At 54.3% G+C, this 23,182-nt stretch overlaps 7 protein-coding genes across 7 annotated transcripts; 3 read left to right on the forward strand and 4 right to left on the reverse strand.

Moving 5' to 3' along the window:
* Window positions 1-274: 274 nt before the first annotated feature.
* T-1 (Tyrosinase) lies at window positions 275-2,315 on the reverse strand (the record flags this gene model as incomplete). Its single annotated transcript, XM_066150788.1, has 4 exons — window positions 275-1,468; window positions 1,525-1,791; window positions 1,843-1,909; window positions 1,963-2,315. 4 exons carry the CDS (start codon window positions 2,313-2,315, stop codon window positions 275-277), a joined length of 1,881 nt encoding a protein of 626 aa, XP_066009857.1.
* A 1,321-nt stretch (window positions 2,316-3,636) lies between these two features.
* acr-2-2 (DNA-directed RNA polymerase I subunit RPA2) lies at window positions 3,637-7,375 on the reverse strand (the record flags this gene model as incomplete). Its single annotated transcript, XM_032030091.2, has 2 exons — window positions 3,637-6,846; window positions 6,908-7,375. 2 exons carry the CDS (start codon window positions 7,373-7,375, stop codon window positions 3,637-3,639), a joined length of 3,678 nt encoding a protein of 1,225 aa, XP_031890465.1.
* Window positions 7,376-11,253: 3,878 nt separating this feature from the next.
* On the forward strand, window positions 11,254-12,147 carry arl8a (ADP-ribosylation factor-like protein 8A; the record flags this gene model as incomplete). Its single annotated transcript, XM_032030093.1, has 4 exons — window positions 11,254-11,303; window positions 11,457-11,529; window positions 11,610-11,629; window positions 11,739-12,147. 4 exons carry the CDS (start codon window positions 11,254-11,256, stop codon window positions 12,145-12,147), a joined length of 552 nt encoding a protein of 183 aa, XP_031890473.1.
* Window positions 12,148-14,312: 2,165 nt separating this feature from the next.
* CGGC5_v001203 (uncharacterized protein) lies at window positions 14,313-15,452 on the reverse strand (the record flags this gene model as incomplete). The annotated part of the gene is made up of 1 exon (XM_032030095.1): window positions 14,313-15,452. The coding sequence occupies one exon, from the start codon at window positions 15,450-15,452 to the stop codon at window positions 14,313-14,315; it is 1,140 nt and encodes a 379-aa protein (XP_031890660.1).
* Window positions 15,453-15,622: 170 nt separating this feature from the next.
* On the reverse strand, window positions 15,623-16,134 carry CGGC5_v001204 (uncharacterized protein; the record flags this gene model as incomplete). Its single annotated transcript, XM_066150789.1, has 3 exons — window positions 15,623-15,644; window positions 15,721-15,932; window positions 16,078-16,134. 3 exons carry the CDS (start codon window positions 16,132-16,134, stop codon window positions 15,623-15,625), a joined length of 291 nt encoding a protein of 96 aa, XP_066009859.1.
* Window positions 16,135-17,625: 1,491 nt separating this feature from the next.
* vrtJ (Aldolase vrtJ) lies at window positions 17,626-19,530 on the forward strand (the record flags this gene model as incomplete). The annotated part of the gene is made up of 6 exons (XM_032030096.2): window positions 17,626-17,632; window positions 17,758-17,997; window positions 18,055-18,313; window positions 18,374-19,189; window positions 19,267-19,330; window positions 19,390-19,530. The coding sequence occupies 6 exons, from the start codon at window positions 17,626-17,628 to the stop codon at window positions 19,528-19,530; spliced, it is 1,527 nt and encodes a 508-aa protein (XP_031890687.2).
* Window positions 19,531-20,792: 1,262 nt separating this feature from the next.
* Window positions 20,793-23,023, forward strand: treh (Trehalase; the record flags this gene model as incomplete). Its single annotated transcript, XM_066150790.1, has 5 exons — window positions 20,793-20,811; window positions 20,880-20,901; window positions 21,024-21,383; window positions 21,440-21,739; window positions 21,802-23,023. 5 exons carry the CDS (start codon window positions 20,793-20,795, stop codon window positions 23,021-23,023), a joined length of 1,923 nt encoding a protein of 640 aa, XP_066009858.1.
* Between the last annotated feature and the right edge of the window lie 159 nt (window positions 23,024-23,182).

Genomic DNA, 23,182 nt, shown 5'->3' on the forward strand with positions numbered 1-23,182 from the left:
GCGCAGCATAGATGCAGCTGTGGCTTATGTTCCATAAAAGTATGTACCTATGTACCGGTGCACCTGCCACATTCACTTCATTCGTCCATGGCATGGCAATGATTGAGGCCAAATTCGACACTGGATGAACGAAGATTAGGCGAGGCAACATTCAGACAAGAAAATTACGCATTAAACGTCGAGTATCTCGAGGAAAGAATCTACTTGAAAAAGCCCGAAAAAGCCCCTCCCAATCAATTCTTTACTTTGATCAATCATCGTGATTGGAACAGCATCAACCAAAGTTCACTTCGAACCTTTCAATAACCGGACCCCAAACCGGAAGCTCCCTTTCGTTCCTTGCTGCCTGGACCTCAGAACTCGCGATCTGGACGCAGAGACCCACGACAGAATCAGGTCGAACCTCTTCTCCGTCCTCTCCAATCACGCGGACTTGAAGAAACGTCTTCAAGTAGGGCTCGACCTGGCCTGGATCAAGCCCTGCCACGCCTCCTGCAGATACCATGTGCATCAAAGCTGACGTTAATGGGACCGTTCCCGATACATGGTTGGCGGATCCCATGTTCTTCATGGCGAAGACATTCATCGACCCAATCAGATTCGGTGCCGCCGACCAAGAAATAATGTCTCCAGAAACCGCGCCCATGAATAAATGGATAGTAAACGAGCCGTTTAGTGCGCCGTTCTGTACGTGGACATTGGCGATCCACTCTGTGTATGTGTAATCGTCAGTCACAAGACTGGCAGCAACGTGAGGCTCGCGTGAGAAGTCTGGTGACACATCATCTGACAAAGTGTCTTGTCGAAGTTGCGAAATCTTCCCACGATCTCGTCTCCCAAGGGCTCTCTTGCGTTTTTGAACGAGGGTTGAAGGGCTGGATGATCCGTAGAGCCTGTTGATTGCCGTTATGAGGCGGGTACGATCTTCAGACTTGGGCCCCCCCTGTCCAGGAATGGTCTCCGCGTATGAGTAGCCAAAGTGCAATGTGTCGTTTGCCATCTCCGAGTTCCAGAATGCGCCGCTGGCATTTGCAAAGAAGGGTTTGAGCTCCGTGAATACGTCATGGACTTCTCCGGGTGGCATGGTGAAAGAATGCTCCATCGCGACCTGGGGCGTCACCCACGAGTTTGGGTATAAAGCTTGCCACATCGTGACTATCCTGTCCGCCATTGTATGGTGAAGGAAAAACACGGGGTCAAAGGCTGAATATTGGATGTAGTACATGTGGCCACGGTTGCCAACCAAAACATGCATCGCGTCATGAAGCGCTTCGACCGAGTCGAATTGCGACTGGTTGGTGGCTGTGCCCCAATACTTGTTGCTGAAGGGTCCGTAGTCCTTATAATTTGACAATAGAGTGTATAGTCTCTGCTGTAAAGCCGGTCTCGCATGTTCGATGGAATGCGCCACGCTGCGGTTGTCAGTCTTCTCAAACGGCGCTCGCTTGGTCTCTGTCCAGTTCGGGAACTGATTGAATTAGCTCCCGCACCTCTCCGTCAAGTGCTTGCTGATTGTTTGCTTACATCGCCTTGGGAGAAAACTTTGGGATCCAGCGGATTGAACTTGTAGCTGTAAAGCGGGTTGGCAATGTACTGCCAACCGTTGGGGCCATATATCTGAATGCCTTCGGATTCGAAGTCAGGGAGGAACACGCTTTCCCCGGCCGGCGGTGGAGCAGCCCAATCCCAGTACGGGATGCGAAAATCAGCTGCGGCGGCATGATAGAAAGCACGCTCGCTTGGATCCGTGAACCAGGTAGCGATCATTTGGACCAGGCGAAAGAGAACTTGCTGGTTGGGACTTAGTATGTACACGTACTGCGACTCCTGACCTTCACTAACCTCGTACAGGGCGAGATAGACGCGGTGCCATGGAGGAAAAAGAATGGACATGTGGGTGCAATAGCCCCTATCGTCGATCCCGGGAGCACCTGGAACGCCGTTCCATGGAACGAAAGGGACTCCATGAATACCTGTCTGGTGTTAGGATTTGGCTCGAGTGTTGAGCGAATAAACGTGCCTGCGATCTGGTACCACGAGAGCTCGTCGTTCTGATTCGTGTACTGAAGCATGCTCATGGAGAGCAAGAACAGATTCCATTTGTATGGGTTCTGCTTCATCTGCCTGATTTCAGGACGAACGGGCACAGTTCCATTGGCGAGGGGAAGCTTTGTGACAACGATAGGGTCTTGTGTTTGGCGTTTAACCAAATTTGCTGCATCGAAGCCGTAATTGTACGTGGGCGAGTACGGGACTGCCGTGGCAGCTGCCGCGAAGAGAATGATGAACGACCAGAGGGCGATAAGAGACTCCATTGCCACGCGGGCTTGGTTGTAATCAAGCGGATTGAAGGACGATATGCGTGGGCCTTGGACCGAGGTGGAAGTGATATTTGAATCAGAGGGATGGAGGCGGGTAACCGGCAGTTGTGGTTGCAGTTGCAGAGGTACGTCGCTCAAGCTGATCAAAACGATGGAACCTGATCTACGGAAGACTCCCCTGTGTGGGACAAGAAGATCGTGGGCTTCAAAAACTGCAGAATGCTTTGATGGTTCCTCTGAGCAAATCCGCCATTGTACAGACGGCGGAAGGTGGGCAAAGGACTGGCGGGGAGTGGGAGGAAAGATATCAAGTCAGGCGGTGGGGACGAACGCGGCCGAGACGTGAAGTATTTCGATGAAGGCCAAGCGCACGAGGCGAGTGTGGCACGCTGTATCCGCGCCATTCACAGCTGCCAGGTTAATTTAGATTGTTCCCCCGGCGTTGCTTCTTCTGACAAGGAAGCATCTCAGTGAAGAAAGTGCCCCCAGAAGATCTACTGCGCTGAGGCACGCGCCGACTACTTACAGCCAGCCAGCAGAAAAGAAGGGGTCTTGCGCCTTCTTGTCGGCAAGGACGGCTAGGTAGCTATACCATAGAAGTACCCTGGCCAGGACTACTTCAACCAAAGCAAGCGTCCGCGAGACGACCTGCCTGAAGGCTGTATCCGCGAGCCCCTCGGAACCTCCTCCATTGTGTTGGTTTACATCGGGTGCCCCCTCGAAACAACCCCACAACACAATTGATCATCAGCTGAGCATGCGCGGAACCGTTTGACCATCAGACATCACTTATATCCTCGTGGGCTGTTTGCTGTCTTCTGAGGCAACCCCCTTGCTTCTGAAGTAAGGTATTCTGGTCACGTTACTAAACGGTGGCCCATTGCCAGAACGTACCTGAGGTGCAAGGGCAGTCAGCATCTGCACTTCTGAATCCAGAGCTTGGTGGCAGCGTTGCCTAGGCCGAGCCGGTAACCGATCTCCATGCCTTTGTACGACGGCTACCGGTGTTTCGTGATACGAGTGTCATTTCCAAAGTCTGCTGGAATCGGTTACCTGCATATCGCAAATGACATGATTTCCAATCCGGTCTGGGAATCTTTTGCACGGCCGTACGGACACTGGGCAACAATGTTTGTCAAACCGCTCTTCGGCCTTCGGCCTTTCACACGAAGAACGCTATCGAGCTCGGAATATTACATTCACCAGACAAGGCTTGGCGCGTGGTGAGAGAAACACATGCGAATTGGATAGGGTCTGGAATAAATCATAATCAAATTACAGGGGTGACTGACTTCTTTTGTCCACCAAACGCCGTCTATGGTAATGATGACATGGGCTTCAATGGGCCCTTGCGGGGTGCGTCGCGGGAATCGACGCGGTACTTCAGCTTGACACCCATAGCTGCCAGCTCAACATCCAGGTACTTGAGCGCACCAGGAACGACAACCATCGTCGTGTTCTCTCCTCCAACCCACTGGTTGCCCTGTCCGTCCTCCCAGATCTCCCCCTCGACCTTGGCAGCACTGACAGCATCACCGGCGTCCAGCTGGGTTGCGCAGTTTCTGCATCGCACCGTCGTGACTTGCTTCTTCTTGCCCACGAACGGCGAGACCGTCGGTTGAACCGAGAGAAAAGAACCACAGCTCCGGCAGATCCACGTCTTTGTGTAGTCGGAACAGTTGAGCAGTCTGTCCTGCAGCAAAAAGGCGGTGCCGTGAGCGAGCAGAGCATCACGTTCCATCTCTCCCACACGAATACCACCACCGCGCTTCCTTCCCTTGATGGGCTGGCCCGTGGTTGGCACGACTGGTCCGGTCGTTCGGACCTGATACTTGTCGTTAACCATGTGACGGAGACGCTGGTAGTAGACAACTCCGACGTAAATGTCTGCCGCCAGTTCCTCTCCAGTGATGCCCGAGTACATGGGCTCGTTACCATGGTAGTTGTAGCCAGCCTTCATCAGTTGATGGCCAAAGTAGTCGGCCGCCGTGTTTTCCTCGTTGAACTTGAATGGCGTTGAATCTTGCGCCAGACCGTGGAGGGCTCCCGCCTTTCCGGCAAGGGACTCGACGAACATGCCGATTGTCATACGAGAGGGGAAAGCGTGGGGGTTGATAATGACATCCGGTTGCATACCAGATTCAGAGAAGGGCATGTCGATGGCTGGCCACTTTTGAGAGGCAACACCCTTCTGTCCGTGACGAGAGGAGAACTTGTCACCGATGACTGGAGACCGAGGAATTCGCAGCTTGATAGAAACAGTCTGAGCGGGCTCGTTGCCCGTCTCGCTTCCGATAACGCGGACTTCTTCGATGAAGGCTGTCTCAGATTCCTTGTACTTCTCATAGTGGGTTTGTCCGTCGAGGTTGATCAGCTTGCCGCTGTAGTCTGCTGACACCGTGTGCCACGCGCAGAGGACGTCTCCTTCTTGGACCATGCGGCCGACGAATGGCAACCCGTCCTCGTCAAGAGCGGCGCGGTAGTGCCCCTTGACGAAGCCACCGGGAGCGAAGCCAAAGAGCTTGGTGATGTTCTTCACAGACCTAGTTCTCGACTCGTCCTTGAGGCTGACCTTCTTCGTCTTGTAGATGGTACCGTGTCCAAAGCCTCTTTCATGTGCTGATTTATTCAAGATCATAGCGTCGTCCATGTCGTAGCCAGTGTACGAGATGACTGCCACGACAGCGTTCGTGCCGTTGGGAAAGTTATCGAAACCGTAAGCGTTGTGCAGAGGCGATCGTACGACGGGAGTCTGGCCACTTTGCAACCGGTACATCTTGTTGTCGGTTCTGTGACGCAGAGCAGCTCCCGGTGTTCCCATGGTTTGCTTACCCATTTGACACTGGTACATGTTTCTGGGTGACTGGTTGAAATCTGAGAAAGGGGTCATATTCGCCAGAATAGACAGCATATTCGTAGGACTGAACTCGACATGCGTTGTTTCTCCGGAAACAATCTCATTCTCGACAACGGCGATCGACATGTATGGCTGCTCGTGGGGCCCAACAAAATCTTCCTTGTCCAAAGGAAGATACTTGACGGGTCTGACCATACGTGCGGGCGCAGACGCCAAGTAGACTCCGGGGTAAGAGCCGCCGTGGGAGGGAGGGACGTATCCAATCTCGAGTTGCAGAGGCACGCCGTGTGTACCCTCGACCTTCCAGTGTCGCAGGGTATCTGCGATTCTCAGGGACTCGCGAGGAGTGCAGAAGCCGATGATCCTGCCGTCAAGCATAATGACGACGCTTTCGTCAGTCGCAGCGGAAGAGGTCTGCACGGCGCCCAGCTCCGTCACAAGGGCGGGAATCTTGGAAGCATCGACAGACTCGGTCATAATCTTACACTTGTGTGCCAGATGGTTCAGCAGGCCACAGGGAGCACCATCGGGAGTATGTACTGGACACATGAAACCCCAGGATTCGGGCAAAAGCTTTCGAACCGTTGTGGTCTTGAGCTCGGCGAAGAAAGCTCCTCTGTGGATCATTCGGAAATGGCTGATGAAACGGAGGAAGTTGAGCTTTTCCGCGACGACTGTGAAACCGGCCGTTTGCTGCAAGTCAAGACCTGAAGGACTCGTCAAGTTGCCCGTGGACAGGAAGTACTCCAATCCGTTTCCGACGTTCTCGTTGGCGTGTCTGAAGATGTTTCCGGGGAATTCCTTGGCGAATTCTTGAGATGTAAATGGCGTGGCGGGGTGTTTTCTGCACCATTCTCTCAAAGACAGCCTGACAGCGGTAGTCAGGAATTCCTCGAGACGTTCCTTGATAATCATTCCGTAAAGGAAGCCTCCGAGAAGAACCTCCTGGTTCTGAAGGGCATCTGGGTTGTCGACGGCACAGTCCCCAGCAACAAGAGCGTAGAGCTTCCGGATCATGAACAGCAAAGTCCTGAACTTGTCGTTGTCTTCCTTCTCGGTGACGTTTACGTTGCCCAGGTGGACAAGCACGATCTTGCGCAAGAACTCAGTACCAACATCATAGTTGGACATGGTATCCGGAACGCCCATCACAACGCGGAACTTCTCGCCCAAGTAGGCTCTCGTCTCGGTCTTGCTGTATAGGCCATACGACTTGTAGGTGCGGAGGAGTAGCTCAACTCGGTCCGTCAGGAAGGTGTTCTTGGCCGACTTGGAGTGCGACAGGCCAATCAGCCCTTCAAAGATCTCGCGGTCGTTGGTCTCCACCAGCGCCTTGAGGATCATCATGACCGGGATGAGGTACTCATTCTTTTTCCAGGAGAACCGGAAGGTCATGTTTCCGTCACTCAGATAGTGCAAGACATTGGTTTGCGATGTTTCGTCGGGCCTGACGGAGCGGAGGATGATACCGTACGGGGTGTAGCCTTGGCCACGGTTCTGGAAGCTGGGGCGGTTGATGGCCATGGGGAAGTTTCGTCGGTTGACCTGTAGCATTCGGATGATTTTTTCGTTGCCGTTCACGATGAAATATCCGCCCAACTCCTCCGACTCCTCCTTCTTTTGCACCAGCTGTGCGGGCGAGTTTCCTTCCAAGTGGCACCTGTTGGACTAAGGGAATGCTGTCAGCTGGGCACTTCCAAGGACGACCTGGGCGACGAAATGCGCTTACCTTGACCATAATAGGGACCTGGCCGAGCTCGCGAACGAACTCCTTGGGATCACCATCGTTGATCCTGTACTCGAATGTCGCGGAAAGTCTGCCTCGGTAGGTGCAATGTCGTTCTCTGCACTCGGACGGGAGAATCTCGCGATTGCGGGCGAACTTGTTGGAGGGGGGCAGCTGAGACTTCTGGAGTGACACGCCCTTGTATTTGATGGTCAAGCGATTCTTGCCCTCGGGTCCGGTTCTGTCATCGCCGTCGAGGTAGGATTTGACGCCGATGTCCTCCAAGCCTCGGGCGAGGAGGCCCTTGCCGTCGGCTCTGAACAAAGCATTGAAGGAGTCGATGTGCGGGCTGACAGCTTCTTGCAGAGCCGGATAGGCCGTGTGGTCCTTGGGGGGGTTCCTGAAGAGATTCTCGCGGCGGAGGGTGTTGTATTGGTGATCCCACTCGGTGCTGGTCGCCGAAGGAGCCATGTTCGCCTGCTACACAGCAGTTAGGTGGTGTCGAGGCGCCGTGGAGTATGGAGGAAGCAGCGACCAAGGCTTGGGTCATGCGACTTTGACGGCACAGGTACGAGTTGGCTCTCTGCGCAAGACGGCGGCAACAGGGAGGAGGTGAACATGAACTTCTCTCGCAGCCCCGAATCGAATTGCTGAGCCAGAGAAGAGGCTTTGCGACGATCGGGCCCCGGTGAAAACAAAAAAATAATTATGGAGACATGGCGCGGAAAAAATTGAAATAACCAATGAGATCATGCCAATCAGAGATAATGGGGGTTTCTTTATCTTATCGCTTACAGGGGTGCACTTTCGTGGTGCAGGCACTGAACTGCGACCCGGGCGGGAATGAAGGGGGTCTCGGCATCGGGACCTACCCAAGTGACACCCGACACCTCCGTCCCTGAGGTGGAAGCCGGCCAACGAGTACATCACCACGTCCATATCACCTTCCCGCGGGCAGGCTACTCTTGCAAGTCTGCAGTGGCTTCATGTCTGTGTCACGTAGGGTTCATTACCCCAAAACTGTCACAAGGCTTTTGCCGTCAGTGACTGGCCGAGCTGGTTACTCGGTGTGACATGGCCCCGAATGGTGGGACTAAGGAGGCAGCTTGGGCTGTCGACCGACAGCTTTGGCTACTGATCATCAGCAGGATTGAACTCTACGTTTCGTCCGATGATTCCAGAAATTGGACGGCAGCTATTGGGTCGACATGGAATACCTAGGTAAGGCATGCGAAGCAGAGCGCTCGATAGACTCGGCCAGACGGACCGCATCCAAGATCCCGCGGGGAGATATGACGAAGCACGTCAGCAGCTGGTGTCAGCAACCACTACGGACAATAACTCAAGCATCCTGTCTAGAGACAGACTTTCATCGTCACAGGATCCGGTCATGAATTCACCGCCATCGGCCATAACTCAAAAGCGTAATCCTCAAAGTTCTTGAAGACGAGGAAGGAAGAGAAAACATGTTGCCTCGCTGTGCGTGCATGGTATCCGCAGCTGGGAGAGTGCGAGGCATGTGCAGTGATGGAAGTGAGGTGCATAAGGTCGGTCGTAAGGCAAGGTAAGGTCTTCGTGCATAAGGTGGTCATGCTGCCTTAGTGGCCATCGTTTCCCCTCCCCTGCGCCGTCAGTCCTGCCAATGTGCTTGTCGATTGGGCCTTGGGGATGTCTCCCGAAGATGCGCCTAGCACACACAGAACACAGAGCTAGCTCGCATCTCGAACCAACCATGATTGATGGTGAGCACGGGGGCATGGCGTACCACTGGAAACTTGCAGCCCAACGCAGCCTACCCGGGCCCAAAGATATAGGCCTGGCTGCGTAGATGTGCCGTAATGCTGCGATTTCTCATGACGGTGCTTGAGCATCTACCTATCATACCCACCAGAGGGCAGGTAGGAAAGGTACAGTACTTTGGGGGCGACAACGTCGAGGTAAGGTAGGGTACTTTACCGTTAGTAAGGTACCTTACCTAAGGGTACCGTAGGGAAGATGGTTTGGGTGAGGTGGATTGGTGTGTGTAAGTGAGGCAGGCAGGGCAGGCCGGCGTAGGTATTCACAGTTGCTGAGGGACCCCCGACGGCGCAGCGCGCAGCTCGCAGCGACGGGGTGCATGTTGTCGCGGGGATAGTGCCGCGCAGAGGATGCCTGCCTGTGTACCTTGCTTGGGCCAAGTACATGCCTTACCACCGCCTGGATCTGTAATTATTGGATCAATTACCTCGTCGCTGTCTTTACCTATCTGTGCCTGCCTGGGCCTACCACTCTGCTGGCCCAAATCATCTTTCTTTGCCTTGCCTGACCGTCTCTTCCCTTCCCGACATTGATGCTAAATACCTCGATCTCTGCACTCCTTTTCCTCTCACTCGACCCGTCTGCAGTTTGTTTCCACGTTGCTTCTCCCGGCCGCATCAGTCCCAGTCTGAGCAGCCAGCAGCCGCGAATACCAACAGCTGGAGATACAGTGACAGTGACAGCGACAGCTTCAGCTTCACATGCCTTTCGCGGCGCCGGACCCGCATTGCTTCAGTCCATGATCGCTCCAACGTTTGCCGCTTAGGACCCCCGTCGCCGGCGAGCCGCCCACTACGACAGATCTCCCATCACAATCACAAACGTCATTAGACGCCGAACGCCGTCCTCCATTCTTCCATCCCACAGTCCCGTCCAGCCCCGCGCTTCGGTCCGCCATCAGGCTTTGTTGGGGCGTCGATCTGGGATACGTGCCGCCTGCTACGGCCTTTGCCATTCTTCCCGTCTTGCATCTGCTGCCGCACCAGACAGCCCTGGTCTCGCCTTGCATCTGCCGTTCTCGACCTCTTCTCAACTGAGCATTCGGATAACAGGCGAGGAAGACATCGTATCACCACCCTTCCAGCACCCACGTCTTGCTTTGCGCCAGGTGCAGCCCAGAAGAGCAGACTGCGGGTCGAGACATTGTGGGCCGCCCGTGGCCGTCGGCTGGAGTCTACTCATGCTTGGGGAGTCCGTACATCATCTCGCAAGCCTCCGTCAGGATCACAGACACTATATCGAAACGGACGTCAGCCACATTCCGCTCACCTTGCTCGGAGTACGATATTCTAGGTTCTGCGCGACAGCTCGGCTGGTGCTCCTATCAGCATTTTGCCAGAGAAAGAAAGAAAGCATCGACGTCGCGAAGCCAGTCCATCCATCACAGGCCAAAGGCAGACGAAAGCCGTGGTGGAAAATCCCTGTCTCTGCATCTGAGCCTTGCCGTCTGTTTTCTATTCCAGGCTCGCCGCGCTCGCCATCCCTGTTGCTCTCGTTGCGGCTATCGCCGCCGCTGCTGTCCGTGTGGTCTGCATACGGAACTCACAACATCACAGAGGTATGCCTGCTGTTACTACATACACCAATCCCTCACTCGTGCATCGCCAGCTCCTCTCTCGCGTCTATTGCGCACCCGTTGCAGAAGCTCCACCGGCATCCGGCAGAAATAAACGAATGAAACCCTAGTCCTAACCGCTGCAGGCCCTGTCGTCGCGGTTGTTCTCAAATCGCTTCCCATCCGCCCTTGCACACGAAGAGCTCGGCACGGTTCATTCTACAGCTTGTGCCTCAAGCGGTGCGGTTCAGGATCGAGGTACCTTGAACTCGACGGCAGTAAGGATACTCTGCTCTGCTCTTCTCGTCCCCCACTAGCTAGGGCAGGCAGTCCACATTGGATCCCCCTCCATCCCGTCTTCCGGTGGAGACCTCTCTTCTCTTTCTGTACACCTACCGTGCCTATCCACGACTAGTGCACTTTTGCCCACCCGGGACAGGCCAGGCCAGGCCAAGCGTCACCTGGCTCAACTGGTTCCCGCCCGCTGCACCGCTGCGCTGCGCTGCTGCTCCTTGCACACCTACCTACCTACCTTGCTTGTCATCACCCGCCAACGAGAACGAGCGAACCTTCGAGCCTCCACGTCCCTACCTACCCTTCCGCCCCCATCATCGCACAAACCGAACGGCCTGCGCATTTCCTCGTCGATGCTTGCGAGACTTGACTTGCGACATTTGAACGGCTACCACGGGTCATACGAGACATTTTTTTTATTCCTAATTTCGACAGGCGTCTGAGCGCATCGAATACTTAAGCATCAAAACCACAACCCCACCCGGTCGTCTTCCTGCTCACCGTCTCGCCGTTCTGTCCTTGTTCAAACGAGACATCTTGCGCGCCGCAACCTACCATCAGCCTTGCGCGGCATCGACTACCCGTCCGTCGTCGTCGTCGGACTGCTTTTGACACCGGACATCTACAGCGACTGCCGCCATACACATTCATCAAACTCTACGTCCCTTTCCGTGCCAGCGCATCGCGCCCACCAGCCGCAATCATGGCGGGGCTATTTCGAAAGGTGTACGACTGGTTGTTGAGGACATTTTGGTGAGTTGCCGTGTTGTGGTCTACTTACGGCAGCGGGGTGATTCCCAGCGACGGCGGCCCGCGCGCTCTGACCCTACCCCGCTGCCGTTGCGCCCACTCTGCCCCTCAGACATGGTGATGGTTGTTTAGCTGTTTACTGATTTGCGACGGCAGGGCGACTGAGATGGACGTGACCATGATTGGTCTGCAAAACGCGGGCAAGACTTCCCTTCTCCGCGTGCTCGCGGTAAGTCGAACCGAGCTATGCAAGCCCCCGTCCTGCCGGCCGATTCTGCTCCCTTCGCATGCTAATGGTCGCAATTGTAGGGCGGCGAGTTCACGATCGAGTAAGCGACCTTTGCTCCGTCTGTCGATGCTTCAAAAGTGGCCTGCGTGTGGTCTCCGGTTTGGCAGCATCGGCTAGCGGCATCCTCGGCTAACTGAGATCTCGTGTAGCTCGATCCCGACAGTCGGATTCAATATGAAGCGGGTGCAACGAGGGCACGTTACACTGAAGTGTTGGGATATTGGCGGCCAGCCCCGTTTCCGGACGATGTGGGAGAGATACTGCCGCGGCGTCAACGCCATCGTTTTCATTGTCGATATCGCCGACATGGATGTGTTGCAGCAAGCCCGTGAGGAGCTCCATGCTCTCATGGGACAGGCGTCTTTGCGAGAAATACCGCTTCTAGTCTTGGGGAACAAGTCGGACCTCCCACAGAAGTTGTCGGTTGATGAGCTGATCGATGCTTTGGATCTCAAGTCGATAGGCCATCGCGAAGTCTGCTGCTACGGGATCAGCGCCAAGGAGGAGACCAACCTGGATGCCGTGATCCAGTGGCTCATGAAGTGGGCGAACAGATGAGCTGTCGTACTCTCGTTTGTCGGTCGTCCTGTAGGCTGTGCCTTGAACTGCTCCTTTCCCCTCATGTCTCTTCGGCTTCGAGCGAAACGGCTCGTATGCCACAGGTCCAACCGTGGTTCCAGACGTGGCTGTGAGGACTGAAAGCATACATGCTTGCAGGCAGCGTGGAGTGGTGTCTTGAAAGCTTGTCTCAGTTTGCGAAATATTCGGCGTTGGTCGGTCGGTCTGCGCCAGCATCAGTAGAGCGACTTGCGCCTGCTCAGTCCCATTATATCTCATCGTATTGCACACATGGAGGGGGCGCCTTTTATTTTTCCCCAAACGGTATGCTTGGGGGCGGAGCGTGGTTTTATGTTGGTGAAGAACGGCAGCCGCAACGTGGCAGAGTTTTTTTTTGGCCGGACAGTTTGATTTGAGAGGCTCGAGAGCGCACCGACTGTACCTGGCGCTGTTTGTGGTATGGATAGAGGGGATGAGCGACGGCGAAGGTGACGATGACGATGCTACGAAAGTAGATCAATGACTATCATGACTGATGCGCGATCGCTTGATCACTTGTAATGGGGCCGTTTCGATCATATTGTAACGAAGACGACCGGATCTGCTCGGTAAAACGAAACTAATCGATCCAAAGTGACGGTGTGAAATCGACATGGTACAATGCGCCGAAGTCGATGGCAGGTTCATTTGGGAGCCGAGTCTGCGACTGAAAGATGATGCTTGGTGACTTGCGGGTGTGCAGGCCGATTCGCGCACGGGAGAGAGTGTGCGTATGTGGGTTTTGTGTGTAGGAATGGAGGGGTAAGTAGACGAGACAGTCCCAAGACTCGCAGCGCAGGTAGGAAGAAACGGGTGGGGTTTGCAGCGTGCAAGCAGAGAATAAGAAGGAAGCAAAAACGCAGAGAAACATCGAAGGGGGGAGACGAGGATTTTGCTTCCCTCATCTTTCCCTTTTCCCTCGTCTCTTCAGCCCTTCTCTTCCCGTCCCTTTATTTTCTCTGCCATTCCTTTCTGGAGCTACGCTGCGCGGACGGAGACACACAGACCAGAAAGTGCCAGCGCATCGCGCATCAATGCATCGGTTTCTGAAGCTTTGGGGCGCACTGATTGGTCGCCGAACCGACTCTTCCGCATCGTTGCGGGCATGGATGCTATGCCGGCGTGCGTTGTCTGTTTCTTGGGGTCTCGTCACGCTGTCAGGTTGTTTCTCGGGCTGGGCGGGTTGTCGTTGTATGCGACCTATCGAGGAAGAGAACGCATCGCAGAAGCTATGTTGTGCGCGAGTGGTCTTTATCGTTGTTCCTCGTCCTTCTCGGGGTTTTCAGAAACGAAATGATCCAAAGCCCTCGAAGAGCCACCACGTCCATGCTTTGGCCAGTGACGGGAGGGAACAGCAGTGAATGCAGCCATGCCACAGCTGCAGCTGCCAGGTATTTCCCTGATGGTCGTTGACGCGCTACAGTGGACAGCTCCCACTTAGCCCCCCCCCACCTAACACATTGACCGAGGGGTCGGGGGGGAGGCATAACCAAAAACAGAAGAACAGGAGGGAATGTGGAACTAGTCAGCAGTCCACAGATCTTTGCGCATACATCTTCTCACATGTCACTGCTTGCTTTGCCCACTCCCCTCTTCACCTCCATCATAGTGAAGACGTTGCTTAAACGCCCTGCTGCAGTCTCTACTGCTGCTACTCGGTCTCTTCAGTCTTTACCTCCCTTCTCGGAGCTTTCCCCTTCTATGTCTCTGCTCTTCTCCCTTGCAGGATTCGATGTGCGTATTCAACTTGAATAGATGTAGTCATCGCAAGCGGGAGGCCAGAGACGAATGGTACGGGCAAAGTTTGGATTTGTCCGATGCCTAGACTAGCTACCATGAAAGTCCATATTGAATTCAAACAAGGTCTCGTTGCGCGTAGAAATTTGCTATTTTCACTTGAGCCAGGCGTAGCACCAACGGCCCGACCAACACCACTATTATACATCATCGTCTATGCCAAACTCCTTGCTGGTAATTGGATAAATATGCGTGCCTCAACCGTGACCAAAAAAAAAGGGGTGGGGGGGAAGGCCCCCTCCGACTTGGAGAAACGTTCAGCTCGTCTGACGGAGTACTGTCAGTCGAAGCCGGAAGTTGAAAAGCGTACAGCATAGAGCGCCGAAAGCTCATGGATAGTCGACAAACCCGGCGGATGGACCGTCCCGGTTCAGCATGTACCCAAATCTACTAGGCTCGTCCAGCAACATGCTCGGCACATCCGTGTTGTTCTCGAGACGCTCAAACTGGTCGACAGCTCGCCCCCATAGGTCCTTCCCATTTCTGATAGCGTCTGCGATGCGATCCTTGTCTCGGAACCGCTCCCCGTTCATCCACTCGTGTGAGAAGGAGGCCATCTTCGTGAGAAACTCGTCAATCGTCGCGAAGCAGCTGGAACAGTGCCAACAGGCATTGCCGAGGTCTGCCTTCTCCAGGTCGTATAGCGGCTTGAAGCCCCCGTCGCCCATGCGAAGATTTGCTGGAAGAAGCGTCCGCGGGCCTTGAAAGTAAGTCGCCTGAGGATGTTCCCACTCGGGGCCTTTGTGGAGGAACTGGAAGCTGTAGTAGTAGAAGCGACTCCGCAGCGTGAGCCTGCGGGGGAACTGGCATGTTCTAAGGACTAACAGCGTCTCAGGGCGAGCGATTTCGTCGACATCAGCTACGAGAATCACGTCTCCATACACAGGCGTCTGTCTGCCGACAAGCTTGGGAAACACTTGATCGTACATGGCGTTGCGTTGCAAATCTTCGTAGTCCCATGACCGAGTCGGGTTGAATGTCGACGGGAATTCCAACTCGTGATAGATAAGTTTGTCATGATAAGGTTTGAAACGATCCCAGTTCTCCTTGATCGTGAGACGCTTCGGCTTGCCTGTGAACGTCTTCGGAGATTCGACAATGATGAAGTAGTCCACATGGTGGTAGGTTGTGTTCAGGCGAATTTCCATCCAGTCGAGCTCTGTATTCACCATGAATAAATCATAGACTTTCCGTGGCCTGTCGTCTGACGATGGTGTAAAGACCGAATAGCCGTGGTGCTTGCAGAATTTCCGAGCAGCGTCCGATTTGTAGAAAGACTGCTGGTCGCTCGCGTTTCCGCCAAAGTCGAGTCCATTCTTGGGAAGATTCAGGGATAGATCGGTTCCCGTTATTCGGTGGTCGAAACGGTCGAGAGCTGGGTGTTGGCTGGCGTACAGCAGAAGGCAGACGATCAAGAAGATGATGGTCTTCAGAGGGACGGAGGAACCGATCCTCCATTGCAGCACCATAGCTTCGATCTTGTTGAAGGAAGGTACAGAAGTCCGCGGGAAGTGTTGCTGGGAGATGACGCCGAAGGAGGGCACACAAAAAAAAAAGGTAGAGGAATGACGGGCGTGCAAGCTGCCATTATGGGTTGGCTCAGGTACAGAGACTCGAGCGAGAGGTACCTGTGCAACGCTCATTCCAGAAAGAAGGGGTGGCTAGGGGACGTTCCTTTGTTAATAGAAAGGCAGTCACGAGAGAAGAATGGAAGCTGTGGGAGCTTGGTGTACTTACCTATGAGGCGAGCAAGACAGTGCAATCCATGTGTGACACTTGACGGGCAAGGCAGGCTCGGACAGGCTGGACAGGCTGGACAGGCTGGACAGGCCCGAGCACCAACGTTGCACGCAACTCTGAATGGTAAGGAGCGCTTCATACAACATTGGCCGGTGGCAGCAGCATGAGCAGGCGCGGCAGGCGACTGTGGCACTTTGGCCGGATTCCTCCTTCGCAGTCTTAGGCGTCAGCCCGCTTGCGTAGAAGCTTATAATCTGGCCGTTCGCCATGATGAACAGCACTAAAAGAGGGTGTGACGGCGCCTCAAAGATACCAAGGGAGCCCCTGGATTAAGCCAGATCGGCCCAAACTCACCTCACCTGTTTGGGCTGGCCAGAGTGTGGCGGGCCAGAAGGTGTTGCAAGTCCGCATGCGCGATACCTAGACACGAGGGTCCACGGACTGCCTTGCGTCTTGCGCCTTGCGGCAGGGCATACTGTTATCCATTGGATGTTTCGGGGGAAGGCAGCATGCTCATCGACTGGTATGCCGTTTGCACGTCGGAGTTCCAAAGGGTGGAGAGCTGAGCGTGTGTGATGACACTGGATGCAGAGCGTTTTGGAACGGGAGGGACACCGGCGGCTCGCACCATCAACTGGAGCAAATTGGAGGCTTGTCTGAAAATTAAAGAGTGGCATCCCATCAGCAGAACACATGGGGACATGCTGTTGTAGTAGCTCAACTCAAACGGGAGCTGCAGCAACAAAAAGAGCCCCTCGCCCCTTGCGGTTGGTTTGCTTGCTAATTCGGTGCCGCCAAGCCGATTGGAACGCGACCACTGCAGGGTCTTAAGACGAAGAAGCTTTTCCCAGGCTGTTTGAAAGTGGGGCTCTGCTCATTTCATGTTAATGGTTAGGTACCTTAGTGTACCTTAGGTAAGGCAGCCGTAACCATAAGCGCCTCTTAATGACTGTGCATCTATTTCGTATGACCCCCGGCTGTTGGGTGAGTAAGAACGGCGGAATTCCACGAAATGACTGGATCCAGCAGTGACATTTTGCGGTGCAAATTCCGATAGACACGAGGAAGCTAAACATCACCCAGGGTGCACGCACTACTTGTCACTTACCTAGATAACTGACGCAATCCATCCAGCCCATGCTGACAAAGGCCGCTGTCCCTGTTGTCTCTCAGAGGCCGCTGGTGTTGCCGCTGTCGAGTTTCGCAACATGCTCTGCCAAGCAAGTTAATTAAGGCCAAGGCCGGTGTCTGCCTCAGCCGCAGTGAACAGAGCTTGTTCTCGATCATTCAAGCATTGACTGAAACGTCTTCATTCCAGACCACGCCCCGTGTGTTTCTTCCGCTGCCTGCCAAACAACAAAGCTCGCCCCCCCCCCCCCCCCTCCCTCCCCCGCCAGCAGTGCATCCTTGGTGTTTCCCCAAGTATCCACCTCAAACTCATGCGGCCAATCATGTACCTGACCCTGCAATGGCGCTTCTTCTCCTGATAAGATAAGGCAGGCGAGCTTCGTGGTCGTCGGAAAGCCCCCGCCGGCCTTAATTGTCAAGTCTTCAGTCAGTACCTTACCTTGGTAGAAGGCTTCAGCACATTGACCAGTGAAAACAACCGGATGCTGGTCCATACCTTACGACCTGAGGGATCTCGGTACAGCACGTGTACACTTGAGAACATTCCATTCAGGCGTCTTCAGTACCTAACTTTCGCGGACAACTGCGGAGCTGCTTGACCCGAAAGCGAGCCTCCTTATCTTCCCCGCCCATCATTGGACCCGATATCCGCAGTACTGGACGCCGACGCCGGAGGGAACAAACTTACCATTCCTTGTCGTTGAAACATTCATCATTTCTCATCAACGGGCAATGTCCCGCGTATGCCTCTCACCAACCACGTCAGCCGTTAAAATGTCTTGTGAGTTCCTACAGCTGGTCAACCGGGGCATGCCCCGGCAGCGCGACAGCGAGCGCCATGTAGCCTCCACCTGGGAGCCCCCGTCTCTCGGAGCCGGTTCGGACCACTGACCGGAGTGCCCACAGACCTCCCCGGCATGGGCGCGCCCTTACTGCGACGTTGCAACCGATTGACCCCGCAACGGGTCTCGACGGCCTACTTCAACCGCTCAACCACCCGCGCCTTCTCGTGTACGACCATCCGACCCTCATCATCAACAATGGCTCCAGCTGCCGTCACCAGTATTGCCAATGGCTCTTCCAATGGCCCCAAGCAAGCCAACGCTTGGGTTGGCCACCATGGCGCTGCTGGTGTTGACCTGAGAAGTGCGTATGCAGTTCTACTGATCTCTGACCCTTTGCTGAGTGACTGACTGGCGTAAGGTGATACCATGACAACCCCGACGTCGGCGATGCTTGCTGCCATTCAGAACTGCAGTCTTCTCGACGATGTGTTTGTGGAAGATCCGACCACAATGGATTTGGAGTCTCATGTCGCTGCTCTTGCGGGAAAAGAGGCTGCTCTCCTCGTTCTCTCCGGGACTATGGGGAACCAGATCGCCCTGAGGACTCTCCTTACCCAACCCCCCTATAGTGTTCTATGCGATCACCGCGCCCATATCATCAAGTACGAGGCAGGCGGGTATGTGCACTAGCCCCGCTCCCGGTGATCCTTGCGTGTTTGCTTATATATCACTCTCAGTGTAGCGTCTCTATGCGGCGCCATGGTGAAGCCTGTCGTGCCGAGCAACGGGGCTTTCCTGACGCTTGAGGATGTTGTGGCCAATGCAGACTTGGACGACGACGTCCACACATGTCCTACCAAGGTGATCAGCTTGGAGAATACCATTAACGGCGTGATTACCCCCCTTGCCGAGGTCAGAAGAATCGCTCAGTTCGCCCGCCAAAACGATCTCAAGTTCCATTGCGATGGTGCAAGGTTGTGGGAGGCTGTCGCATCAGGTGCCGGCAGCCTCTCGGAATACTGCTCTCTATTCGACACAGTCAGCTTGTGTTTCTCCAAAGGCCTCGGTGCTCCGATTGGCAGTATAGTTGTGGGCAGTTCGCGAGATATCAAACATGCTCGTTGGATTCGCAAGTCCATTGGGGGTGGTCTACGTCAGTCTGGTGTCGTTGCAGCTCCTGCACGCGTCGCTGTCGATGAGACCTTTGGAAAGGGACCAAATGGCGAGGGGGGTCTCTTAAAGTCTTCTCACGAAACTGCCAAGAAGATTGAGAAGCTTTGGACTGAGCTGGGCGGGAAGCTCATCCATCCAGTCAATACCAATATGTGCTGGCTCGATCTTGGTTCAGCTGGCTGCAGTACAGAGGCCTTCGTCGCATTTGGTAAAGACGCCGGCTTGAAATTGATTGGAAACCGGCTCGTCATTCACTACCAGATTGCCCAAAACGAAAAAGAGGTCCTTCCGAGACTGGAGCAAGTTTTCCGCCGCGCACTGGAAGGTGGCAGCAATGAAGCTACTACGAACAAGGGTCCTTCAAACATGTATCGCGGTCGGTGAAAGCCCTGAACTTGAACTTGCGTCGAGCCGATGAAATAGAAGCCCGAAAGTTCTTCCCGAGTCTAATGCTCAGTGAGCAACTGCAGCTCTACACTGGCCAGGAGGACGCTGTCAATGCTGTTTTTCCGAAGGCGAATGTAAGACGTGACGGGGATCCCCTGATTGACATGTCACATTTGGCGGCTGACATGGTTAGCTTATTAGCACCGCAATGGCCAATCGAAAGAAATTTGTTCCCAGGCTTTTGGAGATGCAAATCATCAGATGTGACAGATATGAGCTTACATCACACCACACGTACACCTCGCTGTCGTTTTCACCAGGGATTATACCGTAAGGTAGATTCTCCATCGGTAAGGCCCAGAATGTCGGACCGGCACAGTCGTCCGGCGTGCTGAGAAGCCTTACATATGCTGCTGGCGGTGTGAGATTCGGTAAGCATGTCTAGGACGTTGGTTAGTCTGGGCGCATCCGCCGGAGATCTTGTCTCGGGGTCTGGACGGCAACTTCCCCGTGCCCGCGATTCTACGAGACACAATCCGGTCTGCTCGGCATCCGGGAGTCGTGCCATTGCTACTCATTTTGTGCACCGTCTGCTGTCACATCCAGGAAGGGGGCGAATGCATGCAATATTGGACGAGGGCATTCGTGCGGGGGTGGGTCGCTCCGGAAGAATGTGGAGAAAGGCTTTCCGGGGGCGCCGAGCTTCTCCGCATAGCCGGTTCGGCGCTCCAATAGCAGCCGTTCATAGACCGGGCTAGATCCTGCTTGTAATGGAGCGGTGCAGGTCGGATACCCCGCCGAACAGCTGAAGCACAACTTTTCCAAGACCAACTACTGCTGCTGTGCTTCGCACTAAGGTTTCTTGGTCCTGGCTGACGTCACAACGAAATGTTGCAGTGCAATGACATACGAAAAGTATCACCCACTCCCGTCTTGTCCGGGAAAGGCTGTGCCAATCGGTCTAATGACGTTCTCATACCGGCTCTTCTGCGGCACCTTCCATGCCCAGAACGTACGAAGAGGACGGTGTCTGCAGGCAAGCCCAAAAGATTGATGCAATGCTCAATGGTCTTACTTGTGGCGTCCAACGTGTCGAACCATGCTGTTGTCGAGCCAATTTATGACTGGAATCGTCTCGTCTCGTCACATTGCTAGGCATACTGGAAAACCTTGCCTCTGCCCCGAATCCCTGCCAACTCCCCCCGCTTCTCCGGGTCTGCCTTCTTGCACTTCGGAGCAATTTGGGCACTGGTATTGACGATCAAAAGCAGCAACGAACCCGTCCAAGCGCCCGTGGCCCCGCCCACGCCTTCATGTTCCGCGTCCCTTTCCCTTTTCATTCACAGGCAGGCAGGTACTTTGTGCCGATCGCGGTTCGCCCTGTGTATTCTATCTCGGACATACTTTATATACCCTTCCGTGGACCTCTTCATCCGAAGTCTGCTTGGTCCCGCTCACCCACCTCGCTGCGCTTCTCTGGCATCGTCACATTTGTTGTGTAAGGTCTGGAAGCTTCGCAAGACTCGATGACGCTCCTTGCTTTATGCCTGGCAGTGCTTGCTGCTTTCGCACAAGTCTGCCAAGGTCTCTATCACAATGGATCTGACGTCGCTCCGTGCGATTCGCCAATCTATTGTCATGGGGAAATTCTGAAGCAAATTCAACTGGCGCGGCCATTCTCAGACTCCAAGACTTTTGTTGACATGTAAGTGCCGAGCGCTTCTCTGCACCCCGAGGCACCTTGCGCAGTAATGGCTGGTCTTGCCTACCTTGCTCATCGGCTCTACGCTATCTCGAGCCGCCTGTGATCTCTGACACCTCCCTCAGGCCCGCCGTCAAGACCATGGAAGAGATCCAAGCAGCATTCGACAATCTCACAAAACCTCTGAGCAACAATACGGAGCTCTTGAACTTCATCAAAAAAAACTTCGCTGGCGCCGGTGATGAGCTCAAGGCGGTTTCAAAGGATTTACTGCGGCCAGACCCCAAGTTTCTAAACAAGATCAATGATACCGTAATCAAGGAGTTCGCCAACAAGGTCATCGATATTTGGTCGGACCTGACGCGCAAGTACGAGAATCCCGCGGGCAACTGCACCAACTGTCCCACCTCCTTCATCCCACTCAACCGCACGTTCGTTGTTGCTGGTGGCCGTTTCAGAGAGGCATACTATTGGGACACTTACTGGTTTGGTCTCCTTTGATTTCTACCACGACTATTCAACTGCTGATGAATCGAACCAGGATCATGGAGGGTCTGCTCCGTACCGGCGGCAGTTTTGTCGAAATCTCCAGGAACATGATTGAGAATTTCCTGGACTTGGTCGACCGTTTTGGCTTCGTGCCAAATGGCGGGAGAATTTATTATCTGAACCGATCTCAGCCTCCGTTGCTGACACAAATGGTCCATCTCTATGTCCAGCACACCAACGACTCGAGTATTCTAGAACGAGCCATTCCCTTGTTAATCAAAGAACATGACTTCTGGATGGTAAATAGAACCATAGAGGTCAACAAGAATGGAACGACATATCGTCTCAATGAGTAAGTTTTATTAAAGTTAAGAACCGTAGACCCGGACGAGGCTGCTAACATGGCTGATCAAGTTACAACGTGAATAATACCCAGCCAAGGCCAGAGTCGTACAGAGAAGACTATATCACGGCGTCCAACACCTCGTACTATGCATCTAGCGGTATCATTTACCCCGAGATGCAGCCCCTTAATGAGAGCGAGAAGGCCACCTTATATCGTAACCTGGCAAGTGGAGCCGAAAGCGGATGGGATTACACTTCCCGATGGCTCGCCCGACCCGAAGATGCAGCGAAAGACATCTACTTTCCCCTGAGATCTTTAAACGTAATCGGGACGGTGCCAGTCGGACTAAATGCCATCCTCTACTGGAACGAGGTGACCATCGCAAGCTTCCTCAACTCCACAAACAACGCCACCGGGGCAGCTGCTTGGAAACAGCTGGCCAGTAACCGAAGCCAGGCCATGTATGACTTAATGTGGAACTCAACTTTGCACAGCTACTTCGACTACAACACCACATCAGGTGCTCAAAACATTTACACTCCCAGAGATGACGACGCTAGTGAAATCGAGACGAAGACTGCAGAGAAAGACCAGCAAGTTGTATTCTCTGTTGCGCAGTTCTATCCGTTCTGGACCGGTGCCGCCCCGGATCATTTGAGGAGCAATCCCTACGCCGTCAAGGTAGCCTATGAGCGTGTTGAAAAGTACTTGGAGCTCCAACCTGGCGGCATACCCGCAACCAACTTGAAGACCGGGCAACAATGGGATCAACGGAATGTGTGGCCACCCCTGATGCACATCCTGATGCAAGGATTGCTAAATACCCCGCCGACATTTGGGGAATCAGAACCTGCCTACCGCGATGTCCAGAGCCTGGCTCTTCGCCTGGGACAGCGATACTTGGATTCCACGTTTTGTACTTGGCGAGCGACTGGCGGTTCCACGAGCGAACTAGCCCAGGAACCGGGCCTCAGTGCGAAGTTGGTTGGCACCATGTTTGAGAAGTATGCGGATAATTCGACCAATGCTCGGGGAGGTGGAGGAGAGTATGAGGTTGTGGAGGGGTTTGGATGGACGAACGGCGTGTTGCTCTGGACACTTGACGCGTTCGGCAATAACCTGACCCGTCCAGAATGCGGCAACCTCACGGCAGACAATGCTCACACTGGCAAGAGGAGCATGCCGCCTCGCGCCGTTGAACTTGATTACTTCGATGCTGCTTGGACTAAGAAGTTTGGCCGGCGCGTAGCCATGTCGGCAGCCGAGGCGGACGCAAATAAGAGGGCTTAAATTAGGTAGCACCTTTGCCGTTGGCTTTTCCCCTCCCATGGCGGCCCACGACTGTGCCGGGATGATGGTTCACCTTTTTTGTTTCCTCTACACGAGACAATATGATAATGATAACGAGACGGTGCTGTTTCTACTCTGACCTAACGCAGCCGCCACCGT

Source organism: Colletotrichum fructicola (assembly GCF_000319635.2).
Source record: "Colletotrichum fructicola Nara gc5 chromosome Unknown KSG_Nara_v1_contig01, whole genome shotgun sequence".
Lineage (NCBI taxonomy): Eukaryota > Fungi > Ascomycota > Sordariomycetes > Glomerellales > Glomerellaceae > Colletotrichum > Colletotrichum fructicola.